General features: G+C 44.3%; 1 protein-coding gene across 1 annotated transcript in view; it reads right to left on the reverse strand.

Annotated features, from left to right (window-relative positions):
* Window positions 1-797: 797 nt before the first annotated feature.
* The window catches only part of LOC148011354 (protein NBR1 homolog), a 46,146-nt gene continuing 22,270 nt past the window's right edge, over window positions 798-24,673 (reverse strand). Inside the window, exons 2-6 of the mRNA XM_087670543.1 lie at window positions 3,387-4,045; window positions 3,143-3,269; window positions 2,750-3,055; window positions 1,549-2,592; window positions 798-1,470 (exon numbers count right to left, since the gene is read on the reverse strand). Coding sequence (XP_087526669.1) covers window positions 1,363-1,470; window positions 1,549-2,592; window positions 2,750-3,055; window positions 3,143-3,269; window positions 3,387-4,045 — 2,244 coding nt within the window. The 3' untranslated portion in view covers window positions 798-1,362. The remainder of the gene's footprint in view (window positions 1,471-1,548; window positions 2,593-2,749; window positions 3,056-3,142; window positions 3,270-3,386; window positions 4,046-24,673) is intronic.

Genomic DNA, 24,673 nt, shown 5'->3' on the forward strand with positions numbered 1-24,673 from the left:
TTCCACATGCTTGCCAATATAGAAATCATAGATATCTCTGAATAGAGTGATGATCATTCTAAACAATCATGTGTTGCAACTAATGCTAGAAGATGTCACACAATACTACAATGCCAACTCAATTGAGGAGCTAGATGCCAACTCGTTTACTCAAATACATGGGATCATGGAGGGGTATTTTCGTATAATATTACAATGTGGATTCAATTATAGACACATGAAAAACTTGCTTATATACTATAGGGCTTACATTGGACCTTGGAGGGGATTTTCTCTTTTATTATTGCTAAAAGAAAATGTACAAAAAATTCTACTAAGAAATGTGAATGCAACAAAAGAGTCAATGTAATGGCATAAGCTCGCTATCCAAAGATTTAGCAAAAAGTTGATTGATGCTAAAACCATAAGAAAAACAAATATAAATCTTCATTCCCAGAATCATTTTCATTTCCCACACTTTAATTGAGAGGGGGGCATCCAATGTTCCCACCTTTTTGACATACATCTCTGCCTAATATATTGGTCAAAGCCTTCATTGTGCTAACTTTTGTGGCATGTCTAGATCCATGCACTTCAATGCTTACAACACATCTTGTATTTAGCCTTTTTTAAGTCTTCTCAACATCTATTTAAATATCAAAAAGTGCTTGAATTGCAATTCACTAAGTGCTTATGTATAGCTTTTAAGTAATCTTAGGTTGGCCTTGGTGGGGTGATGTCTAACATAGACAATCTAGCACTTCCAAAAATTTTGGAGTATGCTTAACCACAAAACATTTCACCCTTGAAATGTTTCACCCTCCAAACATTGCATTTCAACATGAAACACTTCACCCTTCGATAGGTCTTAAATGGAAACCACATAAATGGTTACCATGTTTTCAAGGGTCACTCCAGATTTGTACATACTAGACCTGCCATTATAGATTGGACTACCTAACCAAGTGCTACTCAAGATTTTGGCCACATTTCCTACAATTTTTTACCTACTTGACCTTGTGTTTTCTGTGTGATATGGTCAGGCACTATTTTCCTTACCCCCCAAAGAAAAACAAATGATTGAGTATACAAACTCTACAACCTCCAGAAAATATATGTATATATTACACACATTTGACAGTCTGGCCTATATAAGGTAGTTACATAACACCTAGATGGTGTCTTAAGAATTGCTGGAGGTACGTTTATGGAATCTAATCTACAGCACCAGTATTTACACATCCAATGAATCCAGCCTTTACACAAGAAGATTTCAAACAGTTGTGGGCATTTTTTTGCTCAGCTTTCACATAGCCTACTGAAATAACTCACATATCCCAGTACTGGATCTCAAAACTTGGATCTGCAGTTCAATATGCTACTTCACTTCCTTTCAGCCTTCTCCCTCGCCAGTAAGTCCTTAACAACCAGCTTGATGACCCCACCATTTTTTATCAACAAGCGTACATTTGTAAGGTGATCATTGAAACCCTGCATAGGTTTGTGTTAGCACAGAGAAGAATGTGAACTACCAAGATAACTGTACAAAGTTATGAAACCATTTCTTACCAGCCCTTCAAGATCTCTCAGCACACCATACCAATCCCATCCAGCCGACACCAACAGATTGTCCAGTGTTTGCTGCAAATTATGGTTGTTCTTCTCCAACAAACGTGTGTTTAACTCATGATTTGTGAAGCCAATGGCTTCTAGCACCTGCAGCTGTTTTTTAACATTCAGCTGCACCACATCCTCAGCAGGACTTTCTTGGACAATCTTGCCACCATCAGCAATCACATGCACCTCTGGTATCAACTGTTCTTGAGAAAACTGATAACCCAGTGGCTTATTCACCAGAGAAAATCCATCAATTTCATCACCATTGAGACCATTCCTGCTTGGCAGCCGCATCTCATTGTCTGTCGCATCAAGCACATAGGCTCCATTAGAAATGGTGCTTGTGTTACTCTGGCCATTAAATTTGATGTCACTGGCATCATTAATCAACAAGCCTTTAGCTATGTCAGGATCTTCATTTCTCTGCTTGTCCCCATCAATAAGGTTTTCAGATGTGCCTCTGCAGGTTTGGCTATTAGATTCTACATCCCCATCATCAGACATTGACACACACAGCCTCATCTCAGCTTCTAAGATTTTCTGGTTGTTAGATTGTACCTCCCCATCATCAGAGATCGATGAGCCCTGCAGCATCTCAGCATCTAGCTTTTTCAGGTTGTGAGATTCTACCTCCCCATCATCGGAGATCGCTAAGCACTGCAGCTTCTCAGCATCTAAGTGGTTGTTAGATCCTACCTCCACATCAGAGATTGACAAGCACTGCAGCATGTCAGCATCTAAGATTTTCTGGTTGTCTGCATGAAGAAGATTGTCACTTTTCCTTTCCTCTCTTCTCTCTCTACTGAAAAGTCCTTGCAGTTGAGAAGCCTGATTGCCTTCAGAAACTTGAACGTCCACCCATACTCCATGGCCAAATACATTGCCAGATGGAGACATTAAATACCAAGATGAAATGTAGTGTCCAGCTTGTTCGGGAGCTACCAAGTCAATTGATGCATCAAAATCTTGCCCACAAAGAAGACCACTTTCAGGAAGCTACAAGCAAAGCAAAAGAAACATTTCAAACTTGAGAAGAATGGGAGGTAGCTTTTCTTTAGCAAACTGGTCATAATAAGTGCTCAAGATCAGTAACAGAAAGCTCAAATCAGGTAAGTAGTGAAGCAACAAAACTAGTAAAGCTTGGAGATGACACCTTTAAAGTAACTGCTAGATCAGAACCCATTCGATCCCCTCCAAAGTGCATTAATCGTGTCCCCTGAGGCCAAAATATCATCCCGTTATTCTTCAGGCGCCATATTTTTGTAAATTTTGTGCCAGGAGCAATCTCTGTGCCATCAGGTATCGTAACATCCTTCAGAAATCTAGCATCTAGCTTGTTCTGGCCAACTTCTGATGAAAGACGTTTCATCAGCTGACCACTGAATGGGCACTCAGCCTCCCATCCATTTGTGTGATGACCGAATGATGACCACCAAGGAGAACCAGTAGAAGACCTTGGCTGCAAAATTTTCACCTGAAACTATGAAGAATCTCTGCACACTAAGATGACCATAAAAGACAGGCAGGTGAGTAAAGACAGGCATACCGCCCTCAAAAGCAACCGAGACCATAGACCACGAAATTGTGTACCCTCAGGAGTCACAACCTTCTGATAATCACTCTTGTTTCCTATGCCTTCAAAACAACTTGAGCAAAGGTCATAGTTCTGCACCCTGCAGACAATATATCAGTAGAAAGGTGCATGCCTCAACAGATTGAAACTATTGACCATTTTACTCGCCATAACTGATTCAACTTTCCCAAGACTATCCAAGGAAGTAAAAACTTACCTTGTGGATTTATATCGTGGACCGTGGATTGGATGTATCCAGCAGAGATCACACTTTATTCCATGATGCACAGAATCATTAGAACAACTTGCATTGCTCCTTATTATATGATTCTCTGGAAAAGGTACTGGAGGTGTGCTGTTTTCATGTTTAACATTTTCATCCTTTGCAAGTGAAAGTTGAGACATCTGACCCTGTTGTCCACAGTCTTGGTGCAAAAATTCTTTGAAACACTCCTGTACTAATTGTAGCAAAGTTGCAACAGGCACCTTCAAATCTAAAAATGGTGCATGTATACTTAGGAACTGTCTGATTTCATCCACACTAGCCTCAGGTAAGACTGTTTTCAAAAACGCCTCAGTACTCCTACTTTTTATGAAGTTTGGAGGAGCTGGCAATGATTTCTCCTCGTGCACTTGCACTTTCAAGCTCAACGGATTCAGGTTCTGAATAAAGAAAGCATCTACAAGGTCTTTATCATCACCTAAAGTGATGATATCATTATCCTTGTCAACATAGGTGATAACAAGCACTGAGGCAAGAGAGAGATTAAACAATTGTTTAATCTTAAGCTCGACTTCCTGTAAAGTCAAAGAAAAGGAGACTTCATCGACTGTCTCACAAGCAATCCATCTCCGAACAGTGTCCTGAAGCTTGACCTGCAGGAGAATTCACCCACATTAAGCCCAAGGGAATACAGTCAACAGAAAAAATGGCCACACATAAGAATGCCCAATGCACAGAGACCTTGACAGCATTAGAACAAAGACAGCAATCAATGTACAAAATGAGTTTATGAAAAGCAAGCATCAAAATCCCCACTTTTAATTCTAAACCATGGAGACATTAACTCACAAATATAAAATTAAATAAAACAAAATGAATACTTATTACAATCTCCTAATACCAAAATAATGGCTACAGAAGCAGAAAACTCCCAAAAGTCAGCAGATTTCTCAGTCCCTACATCATATTTGAGTGCAAGAATGTCAGCCATAGGAGTGGGTAAGTGCAAAAGCACAACTGTTCTCATCTGGATCTGTCCTCTCTCCACTTCCACATTCTGCAGAGGTGGAGTCACCCAGGTGACACAGGTTACCACCTCTGCACAAGTCACCAGAACCCAACCCAAAGTGTGACACTTAACCAAGCCACAAAGATACATACAACCAGACATTCCAGGCCACACGGACGCAAACTGACCACACAGTACCATCAGAGGATTTTGTCTATCACATGCCATCCAGTGAATGTACCACCACTTGTAGACTTAGATACCTTCATCATCTTGCTGCAGCAACCCCCCACTTAGTCTCTACAGTTACTCTACTATGAAAATGAGATGCACAATGGAAGCGATAGAACTAACTGTTGAACACTGAATGAAATGGACAAAAAAAGAAAGAATATATGAACTCAGGGAAAGCCTGTAGACCCCGATACCTTCGTCACCTTGCTGGAGTGACCCCCACTTAGCCTACAGTTACTTAGAACTATGAGAATGAGATATGCAATGGAAGCAATAGAAACTACTGTTGAACACTGAACAAAGTGAACAAGAGAAGCAAGAACACACAAACTCAGAGAATGAAGAAATGGGCCATGGAATCCATGTAACAAAGCATGAGAATAGTAAGTACAAACCGCATGTAAATGGCCGATAACCAAAGAGCCTCCAGTCTCCCCCTCTCCATAGGATGCAAGTGTGCAATGAATGTGCACCAAGTGGAGAGGCAGCCTGAATACATATGCTCCAACAATGTGCCACCCTATGCCAAGTTGGCCAGCTATAGGCAGCCAAGAATATGTAGCAGTAGGCCAGAAAATCAGGCTGCCCAGGTGTTAAACTCTCTGTCCCTCTCTAGAAGGCCCCCTAGTAAATGCCCAATAACAGCCTAGATAACCCATGAAATGTACAAAACTAACATGCTCTCTCAAATAACGGATGACAAGTACAATGAAATAAGAAATGATCAGGAGTGATTTCAAGAGATTCAAGTAGTGATCCAACCAGTAGACATTTGGGGCTGAATTTCTCACCCAAGTAGCACAATTGAAGGTCAAAACAAGGGGGCAAATTGGTTTGAAGGCTTGGTGGTCATTCTTGATGGTAAAAGGCAATTGGAGAGCAAAGGAGATTCGAGGAATCTCATCTCAATGTATTCTATCCAGATTGCAATACAAGTTAAAGAAACACGGCAAGGGCACCAATTTTGGAGCCAAATAGTTGTACATTGTCCAAGACTTAGTGGTAAATTGTGCATTTTAGTTTTATGTAATTAATTACTTGCTATAATTGTTAATTAATTAGGTCATTACCACCCTCTCTAACAAGGACAGCTGATTTCAAATGGGAGCTATGAAAGAAATTGGTACGGCATACAAGGGCCATGCAAAGCCCATAACACCATTCATTGGAAAGCTTTGCTTGCACATTCAGGGATATGTGAACAATGAAGAGTTTTTCATTGCACCACTTAAGAGTTATGATGTCTTGCTTGGTATACCTTGGTGCCACCATAGGCATACAATGATTGATTCACATGATAAAATGATCACTATTCATTATAGCAACAAGGCCCATACCTTGGATGTAAAATTGAAAGGGAAATCTATCCATGTTGTATAGGCTGCTGCCATTTCAAAAGTAATAAAAAATCACCTTTCAGAGCACTTGGTTTTTACTAAGGTTGATAATGAAAATTTTGAACATATGTCTAAGTTAGAAAAAAATAACATGTCATTTCTGAAAATGTATGTTGATGTTTCTCTCAATCACTTGTGGGGCAGCTACCACTTAAAAGACTGGAAGATCATGGCATAGATTTTAACCTTGGAAGTAAACCTCCTAATAAGCCACCCTACAAGGTAAGTATAACCTAGCAAAGAGAAGATGAGTCAAGCGAATGAGTTAGCAGAAAACGGGATGATTCAACCCATCTCCCTTTTGTTCTCCAATGCTTTTGGTTCAAAAAAAAGATGGATCGTGGAATATGTGCATTGACTATCATGCTTTAAATAAAATCACGATAAAATATCCTCAAATCAATGATATTATATATACATTATAAGGGCCCACTCTACAATCACAAAATGGTTATAATATCTAGTTTCTATGAAATAGGATGTTGTTTATTGGATTAACTTTGTGGATTTTTATTATTATTTTCTATTTGTTGAATAATAGTAACTTGTTGCATAAGTAAGCATGTAGCAACGTTCAAATTTGTGCCAAGCAAATATACACGAAATTAATATGATTTATATTTCTAACGAGTAAATTATTAATATTCAAAGCAATTAAATTATAACGACTTTTATATTAACCAGTGAAGTACCTACTTTAGACGCCATTGTTGTCAGAGTGCAGCAATGCGGAAGCGTGGGACCAAGACTGAGAGAGTAGGGTGAGCACAAAGAGAAGAGAGAGAGAGAAAGAGGCAGAAGAACATGAAGATCTGCTATATAAAGTATGATGAATACAAAGGAATGCAGATATGTACACAGGCGCAGTCTGTATGTCTGCGTATCTCGACCTCGACAATGTCTCCCTACTGGACACCTCAAAGTCTGCTGCAATCTGCCCGATCTCTGCCTTGAAATCTGCAACTACAAGAATGCGAGTGTGCTGGTGTCAGGCTATTTATAGCCTACTGAAAATGCCAAGAAAAATCAGGTTGGCTGCAGCCGACCGTGCTGTAAATCTGGCCGACTGGACTGCCACATTGCAGTCCGACTGCATCCTGCGTGGCTGCTGCTGATGTGGCACTGCTGATGTGGCACTGACAGACCAACAAACCTGCTCAGCACACCGAAACTCTCTCAAATGACTGTGCAGCTGGAAAACTGCATATGTACACAGCCTAACTGAGAAAAATGCCTGTCTAGGGGATGACAATCTCTAACACACCCTCTCAAATCCTAGATAAGGCATAAGGCTGAGGGATCTAGAATGACAGCGAAGTAGAGCCTGGGAAAACGCCTTTGTAAACAAATCTGCAAGATGTCCTCGGTCTTACAGTACACATCTATGGTCTCATCCAGAAGCTTCTCCCTGATGAAGTGGTACTCGATCTCTATGTGCTTCGTCCGGGTATGGAATACGGGATTCCATGCCAAAGCAATGCAACTCTCATTGTCGCATCGCAAAATAGTAGGACGAGTCTAGGGGCAGCCAAGCTCCTCCAACAATTGCCGAAGTCACACAATCTCACATGTGGTAGAAGACACTGCCCGATACTCTGCCTCAATCGAAAATAGGGCTACCGTGGGCTATTTCTTGCTACTCCACGAGATAACACCTACACCCAAGGTAAAGCAATAGCCTATAGTAGACCGCCTATGGTCCACATCACCAACCCAATCAAAATCACTCCAACCTCCAAGGATAAGATCGGAAGCACCTATACCTGCTGGATAATAAATCCCTAGGTCAAAGGTCCCCCTCAAAAACTGTAATATCCGTTGAGCAGCCTGCCAATGCACCTGCTAAGGTACACTCATGAACCCAACCAAGAGACCTACAGCAAAACATAGATCAACTCATGTGTTGAGGAGCCAAATGAACAATCCAATCAGCTGACGGTAGCGGGTAGCATCCGCCAAAGGAGAATCTGAGTGTAAAGTGGCCTTCTAGTTCAAATCCATAGGAGTAGAAATGGACCGACAATCCTCCATCTCAAAAGTCACCAAGAGCTCCTATACATATCTCTGCTGAGAGATGAAAACCCCCCTCTGAGTCTGATAAATCTCGTGGCCCAAAAAGAAATGGAAAAGTCCTAAATCCATCATCTCGAACTTCTGATGTAAGGCTCCCTTCATCTCTTCGACCTTCTGGGCATGGTCACCTGTAACAATCAAGTCATCAACAAACAAAACAAACAACACACGACCACCCTTAAAAGTGTACACATGAAGCTGCGGATCAGCCCTAGAGCACCAATATCCCAACTTTGCCTAGAGAAGCGAATCGATCTTCTCTTTCCAAGCATGCGTAGCCTGCTTCAGGCCATACAAGGCCTTCTTCAACCTATAAACCTTCCCATCTGAGGAACCAAAGCCAGGAGGTTACGCTCTATATAGATCTCTTCCTTCAAATCACCGTGTTCAAGAAGGCCAACTTCACATCCAACTGAAAGATGGGCCATCTCCTATGACCAACCAAGGCAAGAACAGCACGGATCTTCACCATACAAGCAGTGGAGGCAAAAGTATCATGAAAATCAATACCTAGTCACTGAGCAAAACCTTTAGCAACAAGGCACGCCTTGTGCTTGTCCAAAGAGCCATCACTATGGTCCTTGGTCTTGAAGACCCATTTGACACCAATCACCTTCTTATAAGAGGGACGAGGCACAAGGTACCAAGTGCCATTCCACTCAATAGCCTCCAATTTGGCTTCCATTGCATTCTGCCAATGATCAGACTCTAAAGCCTCCTTTACAAAGGTAGGCTCTATCTCCTACATAACACAGGACATCAAACAATAGTTAGAGCAAACAAGCTCCATACAATGTGCTTGGTGCCTCTATGACCTCCACGGTCCATCCTACGGTCGCCACTCCTCAAGGACCTCCTCGATCCCTGAATCTCGAAGTGTGTCACGAGTCCAACGAGGAGGAGGCCGGATCTCATCTCGACACTCTCCATCTGCTGAAGTTTCTGGAAGGTCCACCAACAGCGAAGGAGCAATTAGTGAATCCAGTGGCTGGGAACTAGGCTCCTCATCCGAAGAAGAGTCCTCAAGAGACATAGGCTCGAGAGGAACAGTCACTAGGGCCCAACTATCACCGGAATCTCCAAGAACAAGGTGGTCCTCACCCCCGTCTGAAGTTGGAACCTCCATGAACCAAATTCACGGCTCGTGTAGACATCCCGCTTAACAGGATCATACAATCGATAGCCTTGAGACTGTGAACATAGGCATCACACCCAAAAACCTTGAAATAAGAAACATCTGGCAACAACAGTAGAAATAGGCGAACGATTAAGGATGTGAACTACAGTAGCCACAGCCTCAACCCATAGACACTAAGGTGTCTAACGAATCACGATGCTCCATCATGGTACGGGCCATCTTGATCACACTGCGATTCTTCCACTCCAAGATCTCATTCTCTTGAGGGGTGATTATATTGGCAAACTCCTAGTGAATAACACGATCTGCACAAAAAGGAGTAAACTCATTAGAAACAAATTTTCCGCCCTTATCTGATCGTAAGGTTTTCAGCATCCGCCCCGATCAGTTCTCCTCAAAGAGCAACCAATCCTTAAAGTTGGAGAAAGCCTCCGACTTCAGCTTCAAGAAATAGGTCCATGTCATCCTGTTGTAATCATCCACAATTAGCATGAAATACAAGCTCTCTCTAAGGGACTTCGTCCTCATCAGTCCACAAAGATCGGTAGAAACAAGCTCCAAGGGTGCTGAAGACCGCCTTGAAGCCTTGCTGGGAACAACATCACAAGTCTCCTTCCCACGAATGCAATATACACAAGGCTGCTGGCTCACCACAATATCCCGTTCTACTTCACGGATAAATGTCCCACGGATTGCTTCTAGGTAAAGATCCGACTCATTCAAGGGAGTGGTCTCATCTTCTGATGATGCACTGGAACTACTGTTCTCTTTTAATGAAGGCTTAGCTCGCTCTTTGGGAGGCTAACAGGGTATCATTGAGGTTTTAAGTTTGGGTTAGGGATGAATTATTTCTCGGCTTGAGAAATCGTCTTCTGAGGATACATCCAAGAATGTCACATAACAAGAACTTCCTGCAAACAAACTGGCCATTAGATACCGTCCAAAGGTAATCATAATTGAGGTGGCCAAACTGAGCATGCCAAAGCTCGGACTGAGTTTGAGAACTAAGAATAAGAGAAGTTAAGGCAAAAGAAGACCGCAACTTGTAGATTCCATTCTCCTCATAACCTGAAGACAAAACCTCTCTCAATCCTCGATCAAGAATCCAAAAAGAATCAACATCGAATTTTACCAAAAGGCCGAGGGCACAAATCTTGTGCACCGAGAGAAGATGATACCCCAAAGCCGGCACATAAAGCACCTCCGATGCATGGGCACCACCACGTCCATCTGGCATAATATGCATATTGCTCCATCCCTAAATAGAAATAGACGAACTATCACCAATGAGAATCTTGCCATAGGAAGGCGGCAAATGAGTAACACCTGCTGAGCAAGGAGTCGTATACCAAGAGGCACCACTATCAACAATCCACTCCCGAGTATATGGGGTCGTCAACGCAATATCAAAAGCTATCAGGGGCAAATCCTCAACCACCTCCAAATGGAAAAAAGCAGCTAATGAGGGAGCAGTCAACACTTCGGAATCCTTGGAAGATTTCTCCTTCTTCTCCTTGTCGAGGCAATCCTTCTTCCAGTGACCTATTTTGCCACAAATGTGACAAGTAGATTCCTTATCTTTATCCTTCTTAGATTTATCCTCTTTCTTCTTCTTTTGGTCCTTCCCCTTTGGTCCAAGACCATAGGAACCAACTCTTCCCACAGAAGAGTCTCAGACCGCCCTGAAGCAATCAAGGCGGAATAAAACCCACTGAAGCAGGGTGATAACTATGACAAGAGAGTTATCGCCATGTCTTTAGAAGTGATCACCTTCCTGTGTTTTAAACATCCGTCTAGAGCTGCCTCAACTTGTTGATATGCTCCCGCATGGATAATGACTTATTAACACTCATAGTCCGCATCTGCACTTCCAAAGAGACTCACTTCATGACGGTCATCCGATTATACATCTAATCCAACTCTAGCCGTATCTCCCGAGCCACCATCAAATGCTCTATATGAGAGATAACAGCTGTGGTACATGAGAGAAATAAAAATGAGCAAATGCAAGCATTGAGTTTAACCCAATATGCCTGAGCCTTTGCCAACTCCACCTTCTTACTGGAAGAGAGTCTAGACTCGTCTCGTGAAGAAGGACAATGGATAACCTCTGTAACAAGCTCCCCCAAATCATAGGACACCAATATGGTAAGCATCATGATCCATCAAATGCGAGAGTTCTTGCAATTGAGCTTTTGATCTGATAAAAGAGCCAGTAGAGCAGGCACCTTCCGGTCCATGATCGCCTAAAACTCTATCTCAAACTCAAAAGACATCTTCACCTACAATACTTGCACAAAACACAAAAACAGCCCCCTCTAATTGTGAAAATACAGCCTCCTAGGACTATCGTTCGCTCATCCCGCTCCTTCTTCACCCCCAGGAGGCGATGAAAAGGTAAAATTTGCACTTGAAGGCCAAAAACTCAGCCTTTCTCCTCTTGAAACAGCAGCAAACAGCAACAACTTCAACTTTGGTCCTTTCCCGCACGCCCACACTCACTTTAGCCTTGTTCCGATGCGCAGCCCTCTTGCTCGCCCTCGAACGCTAGAAACGCAGTCTTGTGTCACGCTGAAATCTCCTCTTTAGATGGGTTCTTCACTTAGTCAGTCCGTCTTCACTGCTCTGTTACCATGTCAAAATGCAGCGGTGCGGAAGTGTGGGACCAAGACTGAGAGTAGGGTGAACACGAAGAGAAGAGAGAGAGAGAATGAAACAGAAGAACATGAAGATCTGTTGTATAAAGTATGCTGAATATAAAGAAATGCAGATATGTACACAGGCGCACTCCGTATGTCTGCGTATCTCGGCCTCGACAATGTTTCCCTATTGGACACCTCGAAGTTTGCTGCAATCTGCCCGATCTCTACCCTGAAATCTGCAACTACAAGAATGCGAGTGTGCTGGTGTCAGGCTATTTATAGCCTACTGAAAATGCCGAGAAAAATCAGGTCTCAACTGAATGTGCTGTAAATCTGGCCAACTGGACTGCCACGTGGCAGTCCAACTGCATCCTGCGTGGCTGCTGCTGACGTGGCACTGCTGATGTGGCACTGACAGACGAACAAACCTGCTTTGCACACCGAAACTCTCTCAAATGACTGTGCAGCTGGAAAACTGCATATGTACACAGCCTAACTGAGAAAAATGCATATCCAAGGGATGACAATCTCTAACAATTGGTGCACGTGTAACCAGCCTTCGTTTTTGCAGAGGGTGGTAATGACCTGATTTAACAATAATTACAACAAGTAATTAATTCACATAAATTGAAATGTACACTTTGCCATTCAATCTTGGATATTGGACACTATGTTGGCCCAAAACTAGTGCTCCTTGCGGTATCCCTTTATCTTGACGTGCAATTGGATGCATAATTACATGAAACAGCCCGAAACGGCATCAAGACACGGTAGAAACGTCAAAACAGGAGAGAAGCCCAGTGAAACGCATTCCAACAATCAAAATGTTTCAACCCGGCGTAACACATTCCAGCAATCAAAATGTTTGGTTGAAACGTTTCAGTGATGCGTGGCATTTCAGAACCCCATACAAAACGTTTCAGAGCCATTTCATCACATAAAAATGTTTAACCACAAAGTTTTGTTAAAAACGTTATATCAAAAAGTGAGAGAGTTTTTTTTTTTTAACGTTTTAGCTCAAAAGTTCTTAATAACATTTCTTAGTTCGGTATAGAAGAAAAAGGATCGAGACTGATGCTTCTAAGGTAAGTGCAAATGCATCCAAATGGAGAACTAAGGAGTAAAATTTGTAGATTTATTTGTGGATCTAAGAGCACCAATATAGACACTACCATCAACGGACACTTATTGAATGAAGTACAATTGGATGGTGGTTCAATGGTTAATTTAATGAGCAGAACAAATGATGCAAGAATTAGGGTTGAGACATCTAGAACCCACCCATATAGTTCTACACGTGTGGCTAATCAAAGGAAAATGACGGACGGACTGGCCATGCCATGAACAAATTCTGCCACAAACGGAATTCAGCCACCACAACACCCACTATCACATTTCGTCTCACAGTAGTTTCCTCTCTCTCTCTCTCTCTCTCTCTCTCAAGTATATATATTCACGACGAGAATGACAAATCAGTTTACTAAGTACTCACATTACTCTCTCTCAAAATATTCAACTTTTCACATGCTATCAAATTACCAAGATTTTTTCTTTCGTGAAGATAATTGAATTAAGTAGTAAATATTTACATCAAACCATCAAGTCAGCATAGAAAATAACAGACATAAATGTCAGGAAGAACCAGATCAGCTGACACCATAGAGGAGATCTACCACAACACTAAACCACAAACACGGACCACATGACCATAGATGCCCGATACTGAATCAAAAATGAAGGCATTCCGAGTACACCAAATATGCCACAAGGCTGTCCATCTAAGGAAATGAAAAAGGCAAGAATAATCTGAATGCAAAGAGGACATAGAGGTCATCTTTCCCATAATCCGCGAACAAGCTAATATCTATGCTAAGTCGCCGAGGACCACACACGGGAAACAAAACTCCAAATCTGTCTCACAACAGGGCAAGAGACAAAGAGATGAAGCACTGTCTCATCACATGTAGTGCAAAATACACAACAACCAGCAGAGATCTTGTGAGCACGCAATACATCCCCAATTGGAAGAGCCCCAATAAGCAACCTCCACATGAACACTTTGCCTTGATACGGAACCTTAGACTTCCAAAGTTGAATGAATCTTTCTTGCCACTTCTTTTTGCTATCCCAAATATGCCATAATTTATTTGCCTTAACCATGACACATCTCTTGGCCTCCACCATCTGATGATATATCTAGTTGGCTGACCTTTTCTTGAAATCATCAAGAATCACAAACATCCAATCACGCCAGGGAGACAATGGCTATAACATAGGCAAAGGAGAGAACCTCAAAAGTATGTCCTGTATGCACGACCAAATATCATGATGTCCTCTAGGCACCCAAAAGTGCTGACGAATATGCCAAAAAGAATAAAGACGAGCCTGCCCAGGAATGACACTATCAAGGACTGTTTGCAACCCCAAACGAGCCATCCAATTAAACTTGTCTCTCTATAGATCTTTATCATGCCAATCCAACAACCTAGAGGTAGTCAATACTTCACCTTGCAGCGAATTCTCCTCACGAAAATCAAGAGGGTGCCAAACTGCAAAACATAACATCACCTGCCAAGATGCAATCAAATGAGAAAGGAGAAAAGACTAGGACACCTTGATAGGTCTCGTGGAATTAAGCACATGCCACCAAGAAGCATAAATAATTGTGCTACCATGAGAGATGCCAGTCCTTTCTATAAGAAATTTTGCAATATCTATCCAGCGATGACTCTCTACACACAGTGCCTGCAGAAGAGCTAACCTCAAAGCAGCCATATGCAAATTAACATCCAATAAAGCTGCTCCCCCTATCCTTTTAGGGGTGGTCACATGTTGCCACGAAATCCACACCTGACCCAAGCGATTCCCTTCCTTTTTCCATAACATGAATCGAATAGGCTGAACCAATTCCAAAAGAGACTTCTTGGTCCAAGGAAGCAATGGTAGGAAAAACGAAATCATGCTAGCAATGATGCATTGAGCAACTTTAAGTCTCACATGAAGAGGCCAGCCTTGAGATATCCAGTACATGAACCGATCATGAATACGAGATGACATTCAATCCAACAAGGCATGGGGAGCTATATCCACACCAATAGGATAACCCAAGTGTCTCATTATATTTCCCTTAGGAATCACAATTCCATGCAAGCCCAAGGCTACAAGTCATTTTCTGTACAAGAGAGCAATGTAGAGTTCTGAGCATTAATATGAAGACCCAATGCCATAGCACAAAGGTTCCACGCAACCATTGCTCAATTAACATTCGAGCGACTAGTCTTAAGGAACATAAAGGAATTATTTGCCAAAGATTGACAAACCAACAATCTCACCTTGATCGGCCAACTTATCCAACAATGAGAGCATCGAGTGAGTGACTAAAGCAAACAGCAAAGGGCTGAGAGGGCAACCTTGCCGAAGAGACTGAGATAAGGCAATTTCATCAATGATCCCTCCATTATGTGCAATACGGGCCACTACACCCTTACTAATAGTATCAACAAGAGAAATCATATGAGACCCAAATTCCACGGTGGACATTAGCTGCCTCAAAAAAGACCAGCTTACATGATCAAATGCCTTTTTAATATCAAGTTGAAGCATAACAACCTGCTGGACTGAAGCTTTAGTATAGTCAATCCCAGTTGAACATTCAAAATGTTATGTATTATATTCCGGCCCTTGATGAAACCGTAATGACGTGGATGAACCAAATGCGAAAATACTTCCTGCAATCTCTTAGCAATGATTTTAGAGAAGATTTTATATAAAGAACCCATAACAGAAATGGGTCTCCATTGTTTCAAAGAGGTTGGAAAGGGAACCTTAGGCAATAACTGCATGACTGCAATCTTTCAATCTGAAGGCATCATACCAAAATTCCACACTTGCTAACACAAGCAAGTCAATGGGTCCATAAGCTGTTCAACATGGGCTGAAAACAACTCATTAAGAAGCCCATCCCAGCCAGGGCTTTTCCTTTGAGGCAAATGGGACAGCACCTCTTCCACTTCATCCTTCAAAATATCAACCTCCATCAAATCAACCCATTCTACCTTAACCTGGTTACTAATCAAGTTGCAAATGTATCAGCAAGCAAAGTGAACAGCATCAGAAAGAATCTCCTGTGGACCCAACAATGATTTATAAAAGTCAACACACATCTAAATGATGGATGCATGATCTGTCACCATAACACCTTATTCATCCATCAAACGCACAATATTCTCCCAAGCGTATTTCTAGTGTAATCTAGCAAAGAATTGATGAGATTGACAATTATTGTCATGTAAAACTTCCGCTCTGGCCAGTAATTTGTATTTAGTATATTCCTCTTCTTGTAGAGATTGAACTGTGCCTTTCAACCATTCAATGCATATGAGCAAGTCGTTAGTATTATCCCCCGACTGACACAGAGACAATGAATGGGCAACCAAAATTGTGCATGATGCAATTCAACGCGTAAAGAGGAAGCATGCTGAATCCCATACTGTTGGGATAACGATCGAGCATTATCCCTAAAAACAGCCCATGCTTCCATCCCTTCAGATAAGACCCTGGAGCGAAACGAAGCAATTAATTACTGAATACATTCCAAAAACTGATTTTGCAGCAGAAAGGATTGATTGAAACAAAGAGGCAAACGGGCAACAAGAGCCTTAAAGGCATGAACAAGTCGGTGGGTCAATTCCAAGACCAAAGGATAGTGATCTGACAAGACATGCTGTCATTCCACCCACATATCAATGACAACATGAAGAAAAGAATCACTTTGACAAATGTAGATCCTATCCAGTCTAGCCCAAGTGTTTGGATACTAAAGAGAACGATAAGTATATCCTCACTGAAAAGGATGCATCCAAGACCTCATGTCCTATTTCAAAGACACAGTTGCCGGAGCATCCCAAGCCTGTTGCTCAAGACCATCCATGACCGAGTGCTGTGAAGTCGCCTGATCCACAGATATACATGCATTAAAATCATCCATAACAAAGCCATGGCAAGGCAATGTAAATCATCCCAAAGCTAACGATGTTCGCAAGTAGTAGAAGGAGCATACACACCCACTAGCCACAAAACCTCTCCCTCACATAGGATTTTCAGAATCATAAATCTGCCACAATGGTCCTGCGAAACCAAAGATGGTTGCAGGGAAGATCTGATGGCCAACATAACTCCAGATTTATGTGGAACACAACCACTAAAAAAGACTGAATAATCCTTATATACGTAAGAAGATCCTGCCAAAGCATGTTGTTTATGCTCCACAACACAAAAAACATCACAATTGCCAACTAACACAACTTTCCATAACCGATACTGTTAGAGATCACAGCCTGGTGCAGTCGGACAGTGTGCAGTCGGACTGCACAGTCGGACTGCCACATGGCAGTCCGACCCACTGCAGGCAATCGGCTGCATTAATGCAGCCGACTGGGCATTTCTGGCGCCCTATTTCCTGGCAGTTTCTAGCTATAAATAGCCGACATTCCCAGCAGTCTCCTACACTTCTCTGCTCGCAGATTACAGACCGGTGACACGCGCAGATTCCGTCTCTGTTCGCAGATTTCAGACAGAAGACAGTGCAGACTGCAGCGGACTTCGAGGTGAACAGCAGGTTGCATCGTTGAGGTGGAGACACGCAGTCCAGCGCATTGCGCCCGTGTATATATCTGCATATCTTTGTATTCAGCACACTTTATACAGCAGATCTTCATCTTCCACTGTCTCTTACTCTCTCTTCTCTCTCTGCGTTCTCTCTCTCTCAGTCCTACGCTTCCGCACCGCTGCACTCTGACATGGTATCAGAGCAGTGTTAGAGGGCTGACTGAGCGCAGAATCAACCGGAAGAGGAGTTTCCATCGCGACACAAATTTGCATTTTTTGCGTTTAAGGGCAGACAGGAGGGCTGCGCCTTGGAACAAGGCTGAAACGAGTGTGGGCGCGCAGGAAAGGAGTCCAGGTGGTGGATTTGCTGCTGTTTTCTGCTGTTTGACGAGGAGGAAGTTTGAGTTTTCAGCTTTCAAGTGCAGGTTTTGCGTTTTCATCACCTCCGGCGGGTGAAGAAATTTCGGGACGCGGAAGAGCCCTAGCAAGCTGCGTTTTCACAGTCAGAGGGGGCTGCTTTTGCGTTTGTGAAGGCATTACAGGTGACAATGTCTACAGAGATTGACTTGGAGTTCCATACGATTATGGACCGGAAGGTGCCTGTCTTACCGGCTCTTCCCGCAGATCAGAAGCTCGATGGCAACAACTACCGCGTCTGGCGCGTGATGATGTTGGCCATCCTTGAGTCCTACGATTTGGTGGAGCTTGTACAGGAGGAGATCGACCGGCCCTCGGTGAGAGATGAGTCCAAACTCTCTTCCGATGCTCGTGCGGAGTTGGCCAAGGCACAGTCTCACTGGGACAAACTGAATGCCAGGATTCGTTCCTTTCTTTTTCTATCTTGTACTACAGCCGTGATAGCTCACATCGAGCACTTGACGGTAGCTCGGGAGATATGGCTGGAGCTTGATCAGATGTATAACCGGATGACCCTTATGAAGCGGGTTTCTTTGGAGGTTCAGATGCGAACCTTGTCCGTGAACAAGTCTTCTTCGTTGCAGGAGCACATCAACAAGCTTAGACAGCTTCAGATGCAGGTTCAGAATGCGGGGAAGCCGATTTCCTTCGAAGACATGGCGATCACACTATTGTCCCAGTTGCCGCCATGATTCGGTACATTTTACTCTGCCCTTATTGCTTCGGGGCGAGAGTCTACTCTTCGGTGGGAAGAGTTGGTTCCTATGGTCTAGGACCAAGAGGAACAGTTAAAGGGACAGAATGCTTCCAAGTCGGAGGCGTTGACAGGTCAAGCCTCTCAAAAGAAGGGGAAGGACCAAAAGAAGAAGAAGGGGGATAACAAGTCCAAGAAGGACAAGGAGAAGGACAAGGACAAAGACTCCACATGCCATATTTGTGGAAAGACTGGCCATTGGAAGAAGGATTGCCCTGACAAAGACAAGAAGGACACCAACAAGAAGGACACCAAGGATTCTGGAGCGGTGGCTGCACCCTCATCAGCTGCATTTCTTCATTTAGCTGTCATAGAGGACGCTTCACCGAATGCTTCCGATGCTGCGATAACGGCTCCCCAGGCTCGAGAGTGGATCGTTGATAGTGGTGCCTCATGGCACATGACTCCTTCATCAGATGGTGTTGCCCAATTGCGACCCTCGCGTGGGCAGATTCTCATTGGAGACAGCTCTTCCGTATCTATTGCAGGTCGGGGTAAGATGCAGCTTATTCCCGATGGACGAGGTGGTACCCACACCTCAGAGGTTTTGCATGTACCAGGCTTAGGGTACCATCTCCTTTCAGTTCATAAGATTTGCTCCCTTGGCCTTTTGGTGGAGTTTGACAGTACTACAGTGCGAGTCCTTGATCGTGGATCGAGGAAGGTTCTATCATACGGATATGAGGAGAACGGCATTTACAAACTGAAGTCTTCCACCGCCCTCTCTACTCTTCTTCTTACCTCTCAGTCACAGTCAGAGTTATGGCATGCTCGGTTTGGTCACCTGAACTATGATTATCTTCGGAGGGCGTCACGTGGACAGCTTGTTCGAGGGTTGCCGGATATAGTGGTGAGCCAACAGCCATGTGTCTCCTGCATTCAGGGGAAGCAGCATAGGGATGCCATTCCCAACACAGCTTCGCGGCGGTCTACTTCACCGATGGAGCTTGTATCTACGGATCTATGTGGCCCTATGAGGAATGAGTCCTTGCGTGGGAGCTCGTACTTCATGCTGATCGTGGATGACTACAGCAGGATGACATGGGCCTATTTTTTGGCATTAAAGTCAGAAGCTTTCTCACACTTCAAGGATTGGCTTCTCTTTGAGGAGAACCGATCGGGCCGGAAGTTGAAGACCTTGCGATCCGACAAGGGCGGTGAATTTGTTTCTAATGAGTTTGCTCGGTTTTGTGCAGATAGAGGAATTCACCAGGAGTTTGCCAATACCAACACTCCTCAAGAAAATGGCATTCTTGAACGGAAGAACCGCAGTGTGATCGAGATGGTGCGCACCATGATAGAGCACCGACAGACCCCTCAGGTTCTGTGGGCCGAGGCTGTGGTTACTGCAGTCCACGTCCTTTATCGATCCCCTACTTCGGCCGTGGAAGGGATGACCCCGTTTGAGGCTTATTTTGGGACGAAGCCAGATGTTTCTTACTTTCGGGTTTTTGGGTGTGATGCCTATGTTCACATTCCCAAGACTCATCCTGATAAATTTGCAGCAGCTTCCCGAAAACAGGTATTTGTTGGCTACAGCTCCCAATCCCAAGGCTACCGACTGTATGATCCCGTCAAGCGGGATGTGTACACTAGCCGTGATGTGCGGTTTATGGAGGTTCCGGCTACATCAACGGGTGAGGAGCATCCCGTTCTTGGAGATCCAAGGGAGAGTTGGGCTCCTTCTACAGTTCCACTGGAGCCCGTGCCTTTTGATTATGATTCTGTTTCTGACACAGAGTCTACTGCACCACCGGTCACCTCAGAGGAGTTACCACCGGTGGATATTCCAGAGTCTTCTGCTGATGGAGAGAGACGAGGGGAGGTTCGGCCTCCTCCTCGCTGGGCCCGTGACACACTCCGTGATTCAGGGATCGAGGGGGTTCCTGAGGAGTGGGGACCGCAGGATGGTCCACGGCGGTCACAGAGGCACCAGGCACATTCTACAGAGCTTGTTTGCTCCAACTATTGTTTGATGACCCGTGTTATGCAGGATCGAGAGCCCACCTCCGTGAAGGAGGCTTTACAGTCCGCACCATGGAAGAAAGCTATGGAAGCCGAGTTGGAGGCTATTGAGAGGAATGGCACTTGGTCACTTGTGCCCCGCCCCCCGAATAAGAAGGTGATTGGCGTCAAGTGGGTCTTCAAGACCAAATACCTTAGCGACGGTTCTTTGGATAAGCACAAGGCTCGCCTTGTTGCTAAAGGTTTTGCACAGCGCCCAGGGATTGACTGTCATGATACTTTTGCCCCCACAGCTCGTATGGCGACCATTAGAGCTGTTCTTGCTTTGGCTAGTCATAGGAGATGGCCTGTTTACCAGTTGGATGTGAAGTCGGCCTTCCTCAATGGTGATTTAAAGGAGGAGATCTATGTTGAGCAGCCTCCTGGTTTTGGATCTTCAGATGGGAAAGTCTACAGGTTGAAGAAGGCCTTGTATGGCCTCAAGCAGGCTCCGCGTGCATGGAACGAGAAGATTGATTCGTTCCTCCAATCTCAGTTGGGATATCGGCGTTCCAAGGCTGATCCGCAGCTTTATGTTCACACTTCCGAGGATGGTTGTGTGCTTTTTGTCTTATATGTTGATGATTTGATTGTCACAGGTGATGATGCACAGCAGGTCCAAGAGACGAAGTCAGCTTTACATCGGACGTTCGAGATGACGGACTTGGGTCTCCTCCATTTCTTTTTGGGCCATGAGATTTATCAGTCTCAGAGGGGGATCTTTCTCTCTCAACAGAGATATGTACAGGAGCTCTTGGTGTCTTTTGAGATGGCGGATTGTCGGGCCCTTTCTACTCCTATGGATCCGAACTGGAAGGCCACTTTCCATTCAGCTTCTCCTTTGGCGGATGCGTCCCGCTATCGTCAGTTGATTGGGTCCTTGATTTGGCTTCTCAACACTAGGGTTGATCTATGTTTTGCTGTTGGGCTCTTGGCAGGGTTCATGAGTGAACCTCAGACGGTGCATTGGCAGGCTCCTCAGAGGATACTTCGGTATTTGAGGAGGACGTCTGATTTAGGGATTCATTACCCCGCAGGGACAGATGGTTCCGATCTTGTACTTGCAGGTTGGAGCGACTCGGATTGGGCCAGTGATGTGGACCACAGGCGGTCTACTACAGGTTACTGTTTTACCTTGGGTGCAGGTGTTATCTCATGGAGTAGCAAGAAGCAGCCCACGGTAGCCCTTTCGTCTACTGAGGCAGAGTATCGGGCCGTGTCTTCCACCACCTGTGAGGCTATGTGGCTTCGGAGATTATTGGAGAAGCTTGGGTGCCCCCAGACTCGTCCTACTTTGCTGCAATGTGACAATGAGAGTTGCATTGCCTTGGCACGAAACCCTGTTTTTCATGCCCGGACGAAGCACATAGAGATCCAGTACCACTTCATCCGAGAAAAGCTTCTGGATAAGACCATCACTGTGGAGTACTGCAAGACGGAGGACAATCTTGCGGATTTGTTTACGAAGGCACTTCCCCACGCTCTACTTCGGAGACATTCCAGATCCCTCAGGCTTCTGCCCTGCCCAGGCTCTGAGAGGGGGTGTTAGAGATCACAGCCTGGTGCAGTCGGACTGCACAATCAGACTGCCACGTGGCAGTCCGACCCACTGCAGGCAATCGGCTGCATTAAATGCAGCCGACTGGGCATTTCTGGCGCCCTATTTCCTGGCAGTTTCTGGCTATAAATAGCCGACATTCCCAACAATCTCCTACACTTCTCTGCTCACAGATTACAGACCGATGACACGCGCAGATTCCGTCTCTGTTCGCAGATTTCAGACAGGAGACAGTGCAGACTGCAGCGGACTTCGAGGTGAACAGCAGGTTGCATCGTTGAGGTGGAGACACGCAGTCCAGCGCACTGCGCCCATGTATATATCTCCATATCTTTGTATTCAGCACACTTTATACAGCAGATCTTCATCTTCCACTGTCTCTTTCTCTCTCTTCTCTCTCTGCGTTCTCTCTCTCTCGGTCCTACGCTTCCACACCGCTGCACTCTGACAGATACTGCTTACAACCCAAAGAAATACCTTTAACATTCCATAAAGCAATTCTCATGATGAATCACACAAAGAAAACTATTGAACCACCACTTTCCCTTTCCCTTTTACATCAACTGCTTTGGCTCCCTGAAATCTCTCCATCTCGCTTCGGATAACATCTACAAGATCTACCCTTTGTAAACTAGCAATCAAAGCACGAGAAGGAAGCTGCTGTTGGCTGGGAACAGAAAACATCCCGAGGAGGCACAAACCTCCAATACGCGTCAAAGCGCAAAGCAACATCAGGAGCCCTTTTATCATCCGCACTAACTACACGAACATGTGAAGGTTGAGGTTTCATATAGAACCCCCTACCTCTGCATTGAAAAGTCTGAGTGATAGGTTGCAGAGATGGGTGGACAAGAGTCGACCGAGACTCCGATCTAGCATTACGTCTAACCACAGTAACCCAAGAATTATCCTGAGGAGGCAAGTTTCGACCCACCGAAAGTGATACACGCTCAATACCAGCTTGGGAAGCAACCTTCTTTCCATCATCTTGTCCATGCTGGACAAGTGGCTCAGGATCAACTTCTGGCTGCTGAACCATCTGCTGGGAATGATGGTCTTGCATATCCATGTCAGGATCCATAGAACGCTACAATACCTCAGGGCTTCTATCACATTCTCAAATGAAATGTCCCAATTGGCCACATCTGAAACAGTGTCCAGCAAATGTGTCCCATTTCAGCTCATAAACCAAAGTTTGCAACCTCCGAACCTCAAAACGAACTTTGGTCGAGTAAGGTTTCCTTGTATCCCAAAGCATGCAGGCATTGTTCCTATTGGGAGAGGCCCCAAGGCTCCACCAACACCTCACCAAGAGATCTCAAAACCAAAGGAAGAAGTCGCCAAAGATGTGCAGGAAAATCAACCACCTCGACCCGAATTGGGCATGCTAGTCTAAGTACCTCCTGAAACTCTGCCATAGGCCTCCATGGAACCATATGTACTAACTAACCATCCATGGACAAAGGGATATGTTGCATAATGTGAACACGCACTTCCGAGGAACAAAAAAGGACCTCCAAAAAACCCCTCGGTCCATCATAAATCTCTTCCACAAGAGGGGCCTGCACTTGCCCTAAAGCATTATCCTAACACACCTCAATACTAACAAGCATAGACTGCAACCAAGCACAAATTCTAGTGATCAAAGGAGTCCTTCCCATAAAGTAAAAGATGGCTGCTCTCTCATGAAAAGCACTAATCTGCTGTTCAGTTCCCATAACAGCGACCACATGTTCCCCTTCTAGTAAAGAACTCGCTTTACCCTCATTGGCATGAGCATAATCCGACACAAGATTGTTGGCAATGGCCAGCATAAACTGAAAAGACTCACCAATCTATGAGCATGAAGCATGAACATTTTGCTGAGTCAAATTCAAGGCACACAAAGCCAGTTCATCAACCGACATCTTACAACGTTTACCCATCTCATCCCCATCCATTAACTGCCCAGAATCTTCAGCTGACGAGTCACCATCCAATTTTGCCAAATCTTTATCATCCCCATTCTCTATATGCAGGTCAAGAAAGTATCAATACCATTAGACACCTGCAAATTCGCCATAACCGAACTTTATGCTTATTACATGCTCTGTTCTCAACCCTGACTGACTAGTCACAGATCAGAAATGATATGTCACCTTCTACAGGCCGTTGTGCTTCAGGCTCTCTACGCAGATCGAGAATCTGCTGTACTGTCTGTACAAGCCTTCTCTCTCTCTCTCTCTCTCTCTCTCTCTCTCTCTCTCTCTCACCCCCGAACACAACTGGACGCGGCGAACAGACCCTGCGCAGGTCAGATAGGGAGCCACGAACCGCATGTCAGACAGTCTTCAAGCCTGCCAACAGCCACAGGGTCACAAGCGAGCTCCCTGTGCACTCTCTCTCTCTCAAAATAACATTGGTAAACTAGAATATTTTAGAAAAGAAAATACAAATTTTGACCTTTAC

The sequence above is a fragment of the Lygodium microphyllum genome, chromosome 28 (assembly GCF_053477565.2).
Source record: "Lygodium microphyllum isolate KBCC chromosome 28, Lygodium_microphyllum_v1.1.10, whole genome shotgun sequence".
In the NCBI taxonomy this organism is placed as follows: domain Eukaryota; kingdom Viridiplantae; phylum Streptophyta; class Polypodiopsida; order Schizaeales; family Lygodiaceae; genus Lygodium; species Lygodium microphyllum.